This window comes from Protopterus annectens, chromosome 8.part0 (assembly GCF_019279795.1).
Source record: "Protopterus annectens isolate FY-2018-M chromosome 8.part0, PAN1.0, whole genome shotgun sequence".
NCBI lineage: Eukaryota > Metazoa > Chordata > Ceratodontiformes > Protopteridae > Protopterus > Protopterus annectens.
Genome location: NC_056741.1, coordinates 1,447,539,733 through 1,447,556,615, shown reverse-complemented (window position 1 = coordinate 1,447,556,615; position 16,883 = coordinate 1,447,539,733). Strand labels below are relative to the sequence as shown.

General features: G+C 40.9%; 1 protein-coding gene across 1 annotated transcript in view; it reads left to right on the top strand.

Annotated features, from left to right (window-relative positions):
* Positions 1 to 14,241, top strand: part of CBL (Cbl proto-oncogene) — a 1,233,699-nt gene extending 1,219,458 nt beyond the window's left edge. The window contains exon 16 of the mRNA XM_044081051.1: positions 10,544 to 14,241. Coding sequence (XP_043936986.1) covers positions 10,544 to 10,803 — 260 coding nt within the window. The 3' untranslated portion in view covers positions 10,804 to 14,241. The remainder of the gene's footprint in view (positions 1 to 10,543) is intronic.
* Positions 14,242 to 16,883: the final 2,642 nt, after the last annotated feature.

Genomic DNA, 16,883 nt, shown 5'->3' with positions numbered 1-16,883 from the left:
CCTGTGGAAGCAGTTTTAAAGAAAATGGAGGACAAGGCTAAATCTATGCAGACTGTTAAAGATTTTTTGCAGGTGCAGCCTCCAAAGTTTAGCAGAAATTGGCCTACTAAGGGATGGACATATCCTGCTTATGATTCCCAGTCTAGGGGCAGGTCTAGACGTGGTAGGGGCAGAGCTCAAGGTTCTTTTAGGCCTAGAACAGGGAGTTCTCCTGCTCAGACTTCTGGTGAGGGCAGGGGTCAGTCCTTTCGTAAACAGACCCAATGACCTGCCTTTTCAGCTGCCAGTACATTCTCGTCTGGCAGCTCCTTTGGGAGGAAGACTGTCTCTTTTCAAAGAAAATTGGAATTTAATTACTCAAGACAGATGGGTTTTGGATATCATTCACCACGGTTACAGGTTTTATTTCCATACCTTGCCCCCTTTCAAAGGCATGCCAGACGTTCCTCCTCCACAAAGGAAAGAGGCTCACAAGCAAATTTCTCTGTTACTCCAAATAGGGGCCATTCAGCCAGTCCCTGTACCAGAAAGGGGCCTAGGATTTTATTCTCGCCTGTTCCTAGTACCAAAGAAGGGGAACACGTGGAGACCAATTTTGGATTTATCTATCCTCAACACTTATCTGGACATTCCCAAGTTCAAAATGTTGACGTTACAACAGCTTTTACCTCTGCTGGGCAAAGATCACTGGATGGTAACTTTAGATCTCAAGGAAGCTTACCTTCATGTGCCTATAAGACTAAGTTGCAGAAAGTATCTGCTGAGCTGGAAATTCTCATTATCAGTTCTCTGCATTGCCCTTTGGCTTATCTACTGCGCCCAGAGTATTCACAAAGGTTCTGGCTCCAGTGATAGCTTACTTCAGGCTAAAAGGAATTCAAATCTATCCTTATTTGGACGATTGCCTGATTCTGGCTCAAGAAAAGGAAGACCTTCTACAGCATTTGGAATATGTCATAGCAGTGCTAAGATGCCTAGGGTATTCTGTGAACGAAATAAAGTCCAGTCTAGTACCCTCGCAAGACATGTGCTTTCTGGGTGTGAGACTGAATACAGCAGCCCAGATGGCCTTTTTAACCCCGGACAAACAAAAGAATCTCTCCAGTTACTTCCATCAACTATCTCTTCAGTCCGGGCTGACTGCAAGGACAGTCCTTCAAGCCTTAGGGTTCATGGCATCTTGTATTCTGGTGCTTCCCAATGACAAACTGCATATGAGGAAGCTGCAATGGTATCTCAAAAATGTATGGACACAGCACTGCCAGGATTTGGACACTGTCATTCAAATAATACCTTGCATTCAAAAAGAATTTTTGTGGTGGGCTCAGGAATGTCACCTAAACAAGGGACTCTCTGTGACCCGCCAGAGGCGAGTCAGATTTTAACGACAGATGCCTCGGACATTGCTTGGGGAGCTCATCTAAATGGAAAGTGGATACAAGACAAGTGGCCTGCCAGACTACAGCATCTACATATCAACATGAAGGAGATGTTAGCAGTCCAGTTTGCATTAATGGCTTTCAAGGAGTTACTTCTTCCAGGGCAGGTGTTGATTCTAACAGACAACACAACTGTCATGTGGTACATCAACAAACAAGGGGGAACACATTCTTACCCGTTATGCAGGCAAGCAATGATTTTATGGGAGACTGCGCTCAGCTTGCAACTAACTCTTCAGGCAAGGTTTCTGCCGAGCACAGAACTCCTTAGCAGATGTGTTAAGCAGACAAATCATGGATCCCCACGAGTGGAAACTGGATCTTCATGTATTTCAGAAATTGACAGTGTCATGGGGAACTCCAGACATAGATCTGTTCGCTTCTCCACTAAACCACCAGCTGCCAAAGTTTTGCACAAAGGGGTTTCATCACACAGCTTGGAAAGTGGATGCTCTTTCTTTCAGTTGGAAAAATCTTCATGTGTATGCCTTTCCACCTCTGCCTCTTCTTCCAAAGGTGCTCCTAAAGGTCAAACAAGACAAGCCAAGGATGATTTTAATAGCTCCAGATTGGCCTCGGCAACACTGGTACCCACTACTAAGGAGTCTGGTAAGGAAGCCTCCATGGCCTTTACCTTTGATTCCACATCTGTTATCTCAGAAGGACGGTCACCTGCTCAATGTCAAGCTTCACTCTCTTCATCTAACTGCCTGGCATATTCTGTTTTGAAACACAGCAGGTCTCAACTTCCTCAACAAGTTTTAAATGTGATTATGGAAGCCAGAAGACCTAGTACAAGGAAAGTGTACGCAGAAAAATGGAAGAGATTTTTATTTTGGAGTGCAGCAAAGAATCTGGAGATTTCTGAGCCTAATTTGAGTGTGGCTCTTCAATATCTTACTGAGTTATTGGACAAAGGTTTGTCCTTCTCTTCCATTAAGATTCATGCTGCAGCAATTTCTGCTCACTATGATTGTGACCCACCATTGTTTTCGCATCCTTTGTTCAAGCAGTTTCTTAGAGGGGCAAAGAATATAAGACCCCCAAGAGCTCCTACTCCTGCTTGGGATCTCAATTTTGTGTTGGAAAAACTTACTCTACAACCTTTTGAGCCTGCGGCTACTGCTGAATTGGAATACTTGTCATGGAAGACTGCTTTTTTGTTGGCTATTACTTCTGCAAGAAGGGTTTCTGAGTTGCAGGCCCTTATGGCAGTAGAGCCCTTTTTGGATTTTCCATAAGGATAGGGTATCATTACGTACTAATCCTTCCTTTATGCCTAAGGTGGTTTCTAGTGTGGCTTTAAACCAAACTATTCATTTGCCTACTTTCTATGCAGATCCCCAAAATAAGGGGGAAAAGATTTTGCACACTTTAGATGTACATAGGCAGTTGCGTTATTATTTAAGCAGGACTAAGGATTTCAGGCAGTCTCAGCAGTTGTTTGTTTCTTTTGCTTTGAGTTCTCAGGGCAAGCCTGTGTCTAAGCAAACTATTTCTAAGTGGATTGGGTTTTGCATTTCATTTTGTTATTCCCATCATGGCAAGGAGATTCCAGCTGGGATTAGGCCTCATTCCACTAGGGCTACTGCCACTTCAACAGCATTTCTAAGGGTGTGGCAACTAAGGATATTTTGGAGGCAGCTACTTGGAGTTCAGTGCATACTTTCTCTAAGCATTACCACCTTCCTCTCTACTCTAAATCTAGGGCTGGTTTTGCCACAGCTATTTTGCAAGGCATGTTGACAGCTCCTGCTTCCTTATGATTTGCCAGCCTCCCTTACCTCTGCTTTGGGATTCTACCCAATGGTTAGGACTGCAGCAATGTGGAATGAAGAACATAGTACAGTTTTGTACCTACCATAAATGTAGATGTTCGAGGATCCACATTGCTGCAGTCCAATTTACCCTCCCTCCTTCCCCTCTGTGTTTAGGGGTGGTGGTGTGGGTTAGGATATACTCTTGTACTTTTGTATATATTGTATTTATGTTTCGTGCAGGGTTTTTTGGTTTTTTGGTTTGGGCCTTGTCTTTTTAGGGTCTTCTGACATCTGGGGCAAGAAAAGACTGAGGATATGACGTCGGTCATGCGCATTAGTACCCTGACGTCCTGACATCAGTCTAATGCGCCTTGACCGACGTCAGCCATATACTTTGGTATTCGGGCCGACTGGACAGCGGACTACCCAATGGTTAGGACTGCAGCAATGTGGATCCTCGAACATCTACATTTATGGTAGGTACAAAACTGTACTTTTTTCAGTCTAGAACTTCAATGGATATATGTACAGCAGCTACTTGGGCTTCTCCCCATACCTTTATTACTCATTACAAATTGGATTTGGTCTCTAGGGGAAGAGCCTCCTTTGGTTCAGTGGTGCATCAGAAATGTCCTTCCATGAGTCCTCCCAAGGTCTTGGGTAGCTGGGGAACTGTGCCCCATATGTCAAGGATAAAATGAAAATTGACATCGTTAGATAAAGAAGTTATGTACTTACCATAAAGTTCCGTCTGTGTTGTCAATTTTCATTTATCCTTGATTCCCCTCCCTCCATTCCCCAGCCTTTGAAGACGCTTTGGTGGAATAGATGAGGTACCTAGTTCTTATGGTGATCTTTAAAGCCTAGCAGATGTGGCTTCCACTGAGGCTTCTTTGTCTATCACCTGTATATGTGATGTTCAAACTCAATCTGAGGTAATTGGGATAGAGGAATTATGGGTAGAGGTGAAGCTCAAGAGATTTTGGTCTGTGTGAGCTGTAGTAAAAGCCAAGTCTGTTCTGATATCGGAACCGAACCCATATGACAAGGATAAATGAAATGGGACGTTAGATGGGACATTGTGGTAAGTATATAACTTCTTTTCTTAGACCATTTAAAACGGAACGTGGGGTGCCATCCAGTTCCATAGAGGCTGTGTTTTTGGCCTTGGAGAGAATGTTATTGACTTGCTCTTTGGAGATGGAAGGTGGGGGGGATATAGAGGGAATGCTTTGTGGATTGTTTGGAGGGGACAGGGGGGTAAAAGTTTAGCCCAACCTGTCAGCTAATAGGTTAGCTATTTTTGCAAGATCAGTGTGCGTGTGTGATGCCATCCACAGCTAGTTCAGCACACATCTAGGTCGTACCTTTTAGGTTATGAATATAGCTGAAAAATGCCTTATGGTTATCCTTAGCTGTGGTTGCTAAATTTTTTCCAAGTTGTCTCATTTGTTTTTTCAAGCAGAGGAGGTTGTTCTTCCAGTCCTAGGACATCACTTTTTTTTTTTTTTTTAATACTTACACAGCAACGTTTTCCTCTTGTTGTATAACTTATTAATGCTAGATGTCCACCAGGGAGGCTTGTTTTTTCTTGATCTTTTTTTGATCCTATGAGGTACAGCTGTGTCAGTACATTTGTAGAAGTGTTTTTACAGGGCATTTGTGTATACCTTAGTATAGTTGTTAATGCCATCTGTGAAGACAGGAGTAAGGGTACAATTAATTTTGGTGAAATTTTTAGCCTGATTTCATGCAAGAGGGATTCAGGTGTTATAGCTACTTCAGATGTGACTGATTTGTGATCACATTTAACCAGTGAAGGTCATATACTTGTGGCGGTGCAGTCCTCACCCATGTTGGTGAGGACCAGGTCGAGAATATTTGAGCCCTTTGAAGGGGTTGCATACTATTTGTTCAGGGCATTAGTGTTAAAGTCCAGGAGCCTTTGTGCAAGCATGTTTGTACTCGTATAAGTTTCCCAGTCAATGGAGGGATACTTAAAATAGCCCATGACTTGAGTGTTTGGTTGTAATTTGATTCAAGTAGGTCCAAATAAACACCATGGGTGTCTTGGTTTAATGAACAAGGCCTATAGCTAATGTTGACTTGAAGGGAGAGGTCTTACCCACAGTTATTTGAACTTGGAGTAACTCCATTGAGTTTTCCTGTCTAACCAGTCTAGAGGTGTATTTAAGCTTTGAAGAAAATAGTCCTTCTCCTTCGGTTCTCACACATTCATTTTGTGGTCTTAAAGTGTGGAAGGCATTATAGCCTTGCAAGGCTGGAGTATTTTGTGGCCCTGAACCAAGTTTCTGTAACTGCACAGATGTCAGCATCCTCCAGGGAGAAGAGTACTTCCAGAGAGTGCAGTTTCTGATTTAAACTCCTAGCATTTAGCAGCATAACCTTTAATTTATTTGTGAGTGATTGTTTCACATTGGAAATTTTGTTCTTGAGACCTTGCCTAAAAAGGCACTATGGGGAGGTAAGCACCTTAGCCAGTAACCAAAAGCCTACTGATGACAGATGAAGACTATCTCTGGCAAAGCAGTTGGTCTAGCAACCATTTCATTCCAGGATGACAGGAACTGGATCCGCTTAGAATGACACCAGAAACTAAGCCAATTGTTAATGTCTAACATTTTTTTGTTTATAGTGTGGTATCATCCTAGGTGAGGGTAGAATGCTGCTCAAGGCTAGGGACATACCTGCCTGGGACACATATTCATAGAACTCCATCATTTCTCTCTTCATATAGTCTAGTGAGGTACATCTCAAGTCATTCACACCAATATGAACTATGACAGAGTCATAACAGTACTTGTTGTTCAGAGGCTTGAGTGCATGTGTGTGATCTGACGGATCCTGGCACACGATAGACAGCTGACTGTAACTTCTCCTTATCCAGCTTGGTGAGAGACACATCTGTGTGTTTTACAATGCAGTCACCTGTGACTAAAAAATTTGGTTTAGATGTGTTTTGCCTGATGGGCTTATTTGTTGAAACACTGGTGCTTCGGTTTTTGTTTATTCAGTGCTGTATTAGGTGTAGCATGTTTGTATTTGGAAGATCTCTGGTGTTTATGTAGGTTTCTGATGAGTACCTCCGTGTATGATGGTTTACGTGTTAAGTGCTTGGTTTGTGTAGGAGGTGTTGTATGTGAGCTGACAACCTGTTCAGTGTTACTGTTCTGTGCACGAAAGAGGAAGGATTCCAGATTCTTAGTGTAGCTGCTTCTCTCACAACTTATACTTGAGTGGTTTAGGAGTAGACAGTTATCCGTGCACATGAGGCAGTTGCTACACTGCCTCAAGATACCCATGTCAATCAAGCTGGTAGGAGAAATGAAAGGAAACTGACTATAATACTAGGTTAAGTCCTGTTTTCACAGTGGTGAAAGAAAATGGAGGGTTGTGGTATAACTGGGTAATCTAAACAGGGTCTATACTAATGGGTTGCTCTGTAAAGGGTTTGTACTAGTGGGGATTCTCTAAATGGTGTGAGACTGTTGTAGATTAGGGTGGTTTTTGGACTGTTTAAGGGGCAAAAGCACAGCTGAGGTGCGCTCTCAGCAGCTAAGCACAATTTAAGGACTTTGTGGCCTGACTACAGGCCAGCTATTAAGGGAAAATTTATCTGCTAAAGTTTGTGTGTCTATAACTGCCCACGTTTACCTCCACTGCGCGGTAGTGTGCTACATGTAAAGAGATGAGCACAGCTAAGCAGTGGCTGGTCACCTAATTCTGTGGAGCTGTATTAAACAAGCACAAACCCACGCAAATGCAGGCGTTATGTAGCAACAGTGAGCAAACTAAATTAAATAATTTAACCAATAAAAAAGATCAAAACTGAGCCCTGTGCCAGCAACTTTCAATCAAATGAGTCCTAACTACACTCTCCTGCCACAAGGGTGCAGGGGGGCACTCTCCAACAAGAGATAACCTGGCTTAGTGCGCAGTTTAACAAGCAGAACCAAATTCAGCAGGTCTGAATGCTGGATTACCGACTGGTTCATAGAAAATGGATGAGCAAAAGTTACCTCCACAAAGAGACCAGTCACTATTGGTGTCCCCCAGAGTTCTGTGCTGGGACTTCTCTGTGCTGGGACTTCTCCTGTCTTGCATGTACTTTTCCAAAGTAAACCTGGGTGGGTTTGAAGTACTGCAGTGTGTGAGATGGGAGTGTTGGCCAACTAGTTACTTTTCCAGTCTCACATGTTCGCTGAGATGAACGTTTGGTGAATGAACGTTTGCTGGATTCTGTTAGCTGATAACGCCGTTCAATGTTTATTCCATTCGATGGGAAGTCTTAGACCTATAATAATGGATATGGTAATTAATCAGAAGTCTTCGATCTATATAGACATAATAACAATGAAGTTTGTTTCTTGGAAAATGGTGATCCTGGTGGCCATCACTGTGTTAGCTTCAGGCCCTTATGTAATGAACCCTTTTTGGCCATTTACAAGGATGATGTGTTCCTCAGCAATTGAACCAGTTGTCTTGCCTTTTGGTTTTCTTACTGGAGCAGAAATGGAGAGAGATGTTTTGAATACTCACTTCATTAGATGAGTGAATGCCTGCCTCACTTGCCTCAACTAGTTGGTCTTTTTTTGGATCCCTCCCCAAGCATTAATGTGTGGAACATTAACTGTAAGATTTGGACTACCTTTGGGAAGTCAGTACTGAGCTACATGCTTATGAGTCACCCAGATTGGTTACTGCTTAGTATTCTGACAAAGGACCTATCAAAGGAGGTTCTGTATGTTGGATACAACTGGTATGCTCCTACCATCTCATTTGGTCTTTGAGAGATCTGAAAAACACCTTGGTGGGTCAGAAATACCTACCCTCCCTCCATCCCACAGTGGATATGTATCTCTTCCACTAGCCTCTGCTGAGGAGTTCCTGCATAGTGATCAAATAAATACTTAAATGTTCTATCTTCAGTATTCTGTGTGGCAGATCTTCATTTTTATTTCTCAGTTTGCAGGAAGATACTCGCTTATGGCTTTTGGGGAGTTTGGCTGGCTCCAGGGATGCACACTGCTTCATAGCCACTGTGTGTCATCGCAGCATGCATTGGTCATGCCACACGGAATTCCCAGAATGTAGACTTCTCAGTGGGCTCTGTCATAGATAAAGTGATTCTTCAGTTAACCTATGTTTGTGAAATCATGTATTCTGCTTACTAGGACATTAAGTCCTTGAGAAAGTGTGTCTACTCACCATTAGATCAAATGCTGATGAAGCTGCAAATTTGCATTCCAATGGGTAACATTTGTTAAAATACAAAGGAGCATTCCAGTAGTTTGTTCCATTATCTGGGACTCCCCTCAAGCATTAATAACCAAACTGTGATCCGTAAACAAAGTAATCTGTCTGAATGATGCTACACTTGCCTAGTCCTAACATTGAACTTTTGAATGAACCTTTTCTCTGTAGGACCTCTACCCTGTCTTCTGCTACTGAATGCACTAATTACTGTCTTACTGGAACCTTTCCCTTCCTCATCTCATTCAGATTCCCTTCTCATAATGTGGACTCTTCCTCCTGTGTCTGTGTAGTGTTACCCTCTCACCACCTCATTCTAATATTTTAACTCATCCTGAGCCTTCTACTTTGGCCTTATGATAGCTAATTCTTGTGCACTCTCCAAGTGCTTCTTGGCATTTTGTCCACTAAATTGTTTTAGTTTATAAAACCATATGTAAATTCTACTCGGTGTCACCTAGTGTATACACTCACTGAAAGAATATTCAAGCTTTTTTTTCTTTTAGAAGCCACGGTGGTGCAGCGGTAGCATTGTTGCCTCACAGCAAGAGGTTCTCACATTCGATTCTCGGCTGGAGTGCCTTCTGTGTGGAGTCTGCATGTCCTCCCTGCGGTCGAGTTTTGTTCGAAAGACATGCGTGAATGAGCGTGCCGTCGTTGAAGGTTGGGCGTCGGGCTGGCACCTCGGCACTGTAAAAATCTACTGCCAATCATTAGCGGACTGGAGTTCCGCTGTGGCAACCCCTAACCGGGAAAAGCCGAAAGAAGAAGGTAGGCTTACTAAAGGTGCTTTTTGAGCTATACTCCATAACAAAGTCAGCAACTGACGGCAAAACCAAAGTAAACAACAAATGAGAGGCTCCCAGTACACTCCAACGAAAGCGCTAACTACAATAAATTACAAATTGTTGGAATGTACTTGGGAGCCTCTCGTTTGTTGTTTACTCCATAACAAAGTGTCGAGAGAGAACACAACATAATGTAATACAGTAACAATTCCACACTCCTATAGCATTGTTTTTGTTCAAACTACATCCTTCTTGGATCAAAAACACAGGCTTGATGGCATGAGCTGGACTGTAACTCTAAATAGTAAGAGACACTGCGGTACACACCTGTCAACCTGCAGACATTGAAAATACGAACAAAGGCCCTTGAAAAGTAGGACTATCCAGCTAAAAATCTGGAGTCTAATAACAGTAAAACCTGAATACCAAATAGCACATAACTCTTCCCCTTTCAGTAGTAGTGTGGGATACCACTCAAAAATGCATGTTTAGAAAACGAGTGACAAAAACTATAGAAAAATATAAGCACATTATCAAAGATTGTGTCAAAAGTTGTATACTTTAAGCAGAGATCTACCACACATGGCCTTTTGTTTTTTATTCATAAAAAGGAAGATGAGAGATTTAAGATGTCCTTTTTAATTTGCATGATCATTTTAACTAGTATGTTGGTCATGTAGGGTGTTTTCCTGTCTACTGGAAAGCTTAAAAAAATCAAGTGATGAGGGGGATTCAAAAAACTGTATGAAAGGATAAATGAAGCCAGAAAATAAGGACAAATCTCCAAAAATAAGGACATCTTTTGCAGGGTTAATTCAGGCCTGAAAGTAGGAGTGTTCTTCCACAATAGGGACAGTTGAGAGATCTGCTGATGTTGCAGTTCCAGAGAGACAACGAAAACTGCACAGTATGACTACATTAGATTTTATGACCTTCTGTTGACTTTGTTGTTATTTATCAATGTTAAGCATTTGCATTGTGTATGAGTGTGCACTGCCTGCTGTTCATGAGCTTGCTGTTGTATCACTATTACTGGGTTGGATCTTGTTCGTATGTTCTACAGTAACAAACAGGAATACTGTCTGCAGTATAAAGCTAGGGTATTACAAGGTGGGTTGGAAGATGTACATCATGACTAGTTTGCTAAAAAGATTAGACTGTTCAGTGGAACTAACAGAATGAGGATTTAAAAAAGAAGTACAATTATGAATTTGTGGATTATTATGTTTTACATTGGACAACTTTTCTTGGTAGTCACATAAGTAATTTTTTTCTGTTACAGATTCTGCACAAGTTCCAGAAAGGCCTCCAAAACCTTTACCTCGACGGATAAACTCTGAGCGGAAGCCAGGAAGTGGGCCACAAGGTGGCCCTGGCACACTTCAGCAGTTTGCAGCCGAAATAGATAATCTGCTTAGTCAGGGTTATTCACACCAAGACATTCAGAAAGCCTTGCTTATTGCACACAATAATATTGAAATGGCCAAGAATATTTTGAAGGAATTTGTTGCGGTTCCCTCTATGGGTCATATTGCCACATAGTACCTCTTTTTTTTTTCCAGCCGGCCAACCAAACAAGAAAACGCCTCCATGGACTAACAGGTTTGGCTGTCCCCAGCATAGCCATGAGCCCAAAGAGGGGCATTTGCCAGCTTTGAATGTAAAGCCGCTTTGCGTCTTTCTGACCCGCCTTGTGCACTTCAGGATTCTGGGCTTAAGCCTTTACTTGTTTCAGCAAGAAGAAGGGGATAGTAAACCTAGATGTGGAATGAAAAAAAAAATACTCTCTCATACCACCGGGGTTGGCAGAGTTTCTTCAAGTTTTTGCTTGTGTTGGTATGTGCTTTTGCTTAGATGCCTGAAAAGTGTTTGGGTTGTACATTTGGTGCACAGAAGAAGGGATACAATACAGTCATTCAGAAGAAGCAGCATTATGTGCTGAGCAGTCTGCATCATTGTTGCAATTTTTGCAGACACTTGATTGGTCTGCCAAGTGGATTTCTGCAGTAGCAGTGGGTTGTACTGTGCTCTGTGTAGCACATAAATTTTGAAGCTTGCCTTGACTTTGGAAGCAGCATTTACAGTGTTGCTGCCAGTGTGTTACTAATTGTGTTTCAATTTAGGTTGTCTTGTATGGCTTCCAGTAGGCCAACATGGAAAAACCAAACTGCTGATCAGACCAGTTTCAAAGGCAAGGATGCAGAGTACCTCCATGATGTTTTGTAGCTCAGATGGGAAGTTACCAGCCAGGTGTGATGGTTGTACATCAGCAACACTCTCTGGCAGGATGCGGCCACAGCCATATTTGTAATCACTGTGTGGCTGTTTTTTCTGTTCTGTCTGTACAACCAAAGTTAGAAAGCAGGGGAAGGGGTATAGTCATGGACAAGGGCTTTGAGGATGAAAAAGTCTGAATTTCTAGCAGTGTCAGAACATTTTTGATGTAACTGTTTTATGTAATAAGTCAGCACTCCTCATATTTTGTGGGGTCAGGGGTTGTTAACCACATTTTCATGCAAAAACTTGAATTAAATGAGACACTGAAACATTTCCCAGTACAGGGATCATAGTACAGTGCATTGTCTAAGATCGTTTCTAAGTAGGTAGTCTGTGGGATAAATCTTGGAGCCTCATTTCCATCTGGTGCCAAACATTATTGCACTGGCTTGTGCTTCAGTAGCCACACATGCAGCGAGTAGATTTTTCTGGGTTTTCTGTTGTGCAGAAGTTTGAATTGTAGAGGAAATTTTTACTTATTTTAAATTAATCCCTTTCATGATTTCTTTGAAAATGTGTCTTTTGTTAGACTGCCTTGACATGTCCACAGAAACTTAAGTTTTTGGAATGGGATTGGCAAAATATAGGTTTTTGTGTGCACTGTTTTGCTGTGCAGTGTAGTTTGTACATTGATCTTGAGTTATTGTATTTTAACATGCAGGCCTATTCAGTAAAAAAAGAAAGAAAGATGCACACACAAATAGCTTTTGAAATATTCAGACATCCTGTTAAATGTAGTTAACATCTTTAGGCCTTGAAAAGTGTTATAACCTGATCAAGAAAGTTGTCGTGCTCTGTAGTTTTAGAATAAGCACTCCATGTGTTCCTTAAAAGTGTGAGCTGGACCTGAGCTTGAATAGCTAAGTACAGTGATTGCACTATGAAGGAATCCCTCGTGAGTGGGAATGTTACTGTGGGAGTTATATTGGGATCATATTGCACACTTATGCTGTACACTGTTGAAGAACAGTGTGACTTTGTTCAGCTGCTGCTTCAGAGTTACTGTTAAGTGCTTTCAGACTGCTATGATATGTCGAGCAGAACTCTGCAACATTATTGTAGCACAATTTTTTGCTTCTGTATTTGGTAGAATATTCATTTGGTGTGTTTAATTTTAGTTTTTTTAACACATGACATCCTTGTTCACAGTGGGGGGGGTGTAGTAGTCATATGGATTGTTGCTTTTGGGTTACTTCTAGCATCTCTGGAGATGCTCGTCACATTTTGAGAACAATTCTGTCATTGAAAGTACGGAGGCTTGCATTATCCTTTTCTTTATTATGCAGGAGCATTTCACTTTACTTGGCGGGAATTTCTTTCAGAAGGGAAACTCTTTCCCCTTTCTAGTCCTGATACTGTTTTCCAGCTTCTTCTGGTTGCACTTTTTTCACATTAGAGGGTAGGTTTTGCATTTTAGGAGTTCACAATGGTCATTTACCACAGTACAAAGCATTTTCATTGGGTGATACTGTATCAACTGGCAGTAATGTTTTGAGTAAGATTTTTCTTTTTAGGAGTCCCACATCCTTAAGTACCTATTGGGAGAGGGTCTTGTCAAAGAATTTCTAGTAACATTTCTATACAATTCAGAATCTGTAGGCTTCTGCCATCCTTGCTGATTAGAAACGTGTGCACCCTTCCCAGTTTTTTCAGTTCCTCTGAAATGCTTGCTGCAAAGCAGCACTGGTTAAAATGATGCATTCAAGGGGTACCCAAGAGGCAGACATGTACAGACAGTAGTAGTTCTTGACACTTCAGTGGTACATGGGATGGAAGTGCCTTTCTGCAAGTGTAGGGACACAGCTGAGTAGTGCAGGACAGCGGGCTGATCCATTTGCGTCACTCAGCACAGTCTGTGAAGAATCAGTATTTATAATTTGGCAAATCTCATTACATGTATGTGTAAATTGTTTTGAAAAAAAAGATTTTTGTGCACATTCAAGTCAGTCTTGAGTGCATTTTATGTTTCTGCAATAATGTGTTTTATCTTGTTTTTAATGTATGGCTTATTTATGTATACCAGCCAGCAGCAAATAAATGTTTAGTTATATTATTTTCCCTTGACAATGTGGCGCCCCTGTACATAGTAGCCTTGCCCTGTGTATTTATTTAGATCTAACTTAGAATCAGAAAGACCTTCCATTGTGTTTCTGTTGAACAGGTACCTCATCATCACACCTAACATGCACTGTTTCTCCAGTGTTCTGTAGGAGTGTCTTAATTCTTTTTTTGATGCTTTTCTGCATCTCTAGTAAACTGTACACCGCCTCAGGAAGTCCTCAGAATTGAGACATTCTGCAAGAAGGTGTTTTTTTTTTTTTTTTTTTTTTTGCTAGGATCAGATATTGCAGAGAACTTAACTTGTGTGAATTACAAATACTGCACGTTTAGTGCTTTTGTACTTAAAAAAAGTGATACTGTACCTGCCTATGAGGTGAAGAATGCTTGTTGGCATGTCTAGTTATTAGTTGTAAATTTCTCATCTGTTGCAGGATGAGGTCATACGGTTTTAATTCTGTATACTATTTATAAAACATAGTCTCTGTGTAGCTTGTATCCCTACAGCTAATGCACAACAAACCACTGTGCCCAGTTTTTCTGCAGTCTGCATTAATTCCAGCTCAATACAGAGCTCTGCTGCATAGTGGGAAGATTTTATTGTCCCCCAAACTTTGACCTTTTGAATAAAAGTTAGAAAATGTGTACTTTTGCATGTTTTGGTGTCCAGTTTTAGTTGTTTGTTCTGAAGTGGTAAGAGGTCTCACCAGGCACACCGATACGGCAACAAGTGGCTGCTTTTCTTGCTTTGTTTTTAACCACTTAGAATATAAGATGCATTTGTCGTGCATTTCCGTCAATCCTCTTATGGATTGATAAGTTCTGCTTTATTTGCATGTCTTCGAAAATACTGATAAACCCAATTCTGTTTATTGTATCTCTCTTGCTAACTTGCCAGCTCCTTTAATTGTTTACAGGTATGTTGCTGTCACCACTTCTTATCCAGTTCTGCTATTTTAAGTTATTATGTGGATTGAAACTGCTCTGAATGTACGATTATAAGTACTTCAGTACTGTGAATTAGAGCGGACTTTTGCAGAGTGGTTAGTTTTGCTGTGGTGAGTTGTCCCATGTTTTAGGTAATGGATGGGGGTATAACATTTTTAATCAAGTCATTTAGCAGCATGTACTGCATAAATGTTTTGCTATGTGGGCAGTATATTTCTTTTTCCAGCTGTTTATCTGTTTTTGTTTTTTTATAGATGGAGGAATTCGCCCATACTCTTTTACAAAAGAGTTAGGTTTGGCAGATAGTTCCCTTCAGTATAAAATCTTTAATTTTAAAAAATGTTGTACTATATCCTAATGTACTGTGTTTGATCCGACATAGAATGTATATTGTGTTAATTTTGTTATTCCAAGCTTCAGTTATGTAGTTGGTATGGGGGGTGGCAGCACTTTATTCACATTCACTGAGACATTTAGGTCTCTTAATATACCCCTGTGTATTCCCAGGTTAATGTATTGCCCCCCACACACACAAACAGCAGTTACTTGGCTTCTAGTTCTTGCTTCTGAACATGCAGTGTCACATTGCAGATGACCGTGGCCACTCAGTGAATGGTTTTGCTTTAGTGAGTATAAACCATCAGGTTGGCATGTGATATAGCAGGGACATATTATTGAATAGTAGTGGACTGCCTGTTCCAAGGTGCTAGACTATTAAGAGAACCACTCTGTTTTCTTTGTTCAGTGGGAAAAGGTAGTAGTTGACCTACATTAAAGCTACCCTACAAAAGGGGAGGGTTTTTTTCTTTTTAGGTACTCCTTCCTTCTTTAGCATAGCTAGCCCTCCTGGCACTTTTGTAGACTGAAGTACACCTTTAAGCATGGAAGCTGGCATGAACTACTTATCTGAGTGAAGCTTCAGGAATGCATACAGCGCAGTTTACTTACCCACCTTCGTTTGGGTGCTTTAGCCTTGCAGTACAGTGTCCTTCACTGCTTAAAAAGGAATTTATATTAGGGAAGACAAAATTTTGAGGCAATTTACTTTCTCTGGCCTGTGTATGTATTTGGAGGGGCCAGCTAATGAGTGCTTTAATTATATTTGTTTTCAGAATGTGCACTGAGCCACATTTTTGCTTCCATTTCCAGACACTGAACTTTCAGTTTTTGTCTGATTTCATGTTTGGTATTACGTAGGATCATTAAGTGTAAGTTGACTTTTTAATTGAGGAAGTTTCATTACTTGTCATGAAGTTTTATCTAAGTACAGGTTGCAAGGGTATCATTTTGGTAGGTTGCTTACTTCGTATTAGAGGTCATAATTGAATAGGAGAAGTGAAATGCACCAATATTTGGCAATAGTGATTCACTCAGTGGAGACGGATATAGTTTACTGGTTTAGGGAGAGGACTTGTGGCATGGATCTGGAAAGATATTAATGTTGTTAACATTTCCCTACTTCATGATTAATTTTATTTGAACAAGAAGTGTATAGTTACTATTCCTTTTCAGCCATGACCTTCTTTCCAAAGGCATTCTCTGGAATGTACTGTCCTCTTGTTGATTTTCAGCTGGGTTTTGGAATAAATGTGAATATTCATTCAAGCCGGATGTCAAGCATTGTCTGCTGCTGAAGTTCTGAGAATCACTTCTGTACAAGCCTTAGTTATAAATGTTTTAATGAGCATGTAGTGTCTTTTAATGCAACTGTATTGCACTTTTTCTTGAATGTAGCACTTTTTCTCCTTTTTAAGAATGCCTTACTACTTGCTTTACTTTTTTTACCTTTTTGCTTTTTGGGTGTATTCTCCCACGTTTTTTAGTCTGGAAGAAAGATTAAGTGATATGTTGTATTGTATGAAGTGAAGTTCATGTAGCTGAAATCATTTCTTTGCAGCTGTTGGTACTACCTTTCAGATTTACTGCCCATACAACATATTGCAAGAATAATGCAAATTTGTTTCCTTTGTTAAGCACTTTTAAACACTTAAATATTCAGCATCACAACCATCCAGAATCGCAAGTGAGTGGTCATACTTTATGTGATAAAAAGACTGATGTATGTGTTTAGGTTTTACTGCATTGCAGGACAACACCTTTACATGTCACATATCAATCTGGTATCCTTCTTGCTGCTTTGTTTTTGGCATCTTGGCTGAAATTAGGCTTTTGATGGAGCAGTAACACTTGAGGAAATTGAAAAACATTTGGGATCTTTCCTTAAAGTGACTTTTGCAAGATGTACTTGTATTGGAACCTACTGCATCCCTAGTGCAAGTTTATAGTATTCTAGCACTTTCTGGGATGGTCAGTGATATTTAAGTACACAACGAACAGTT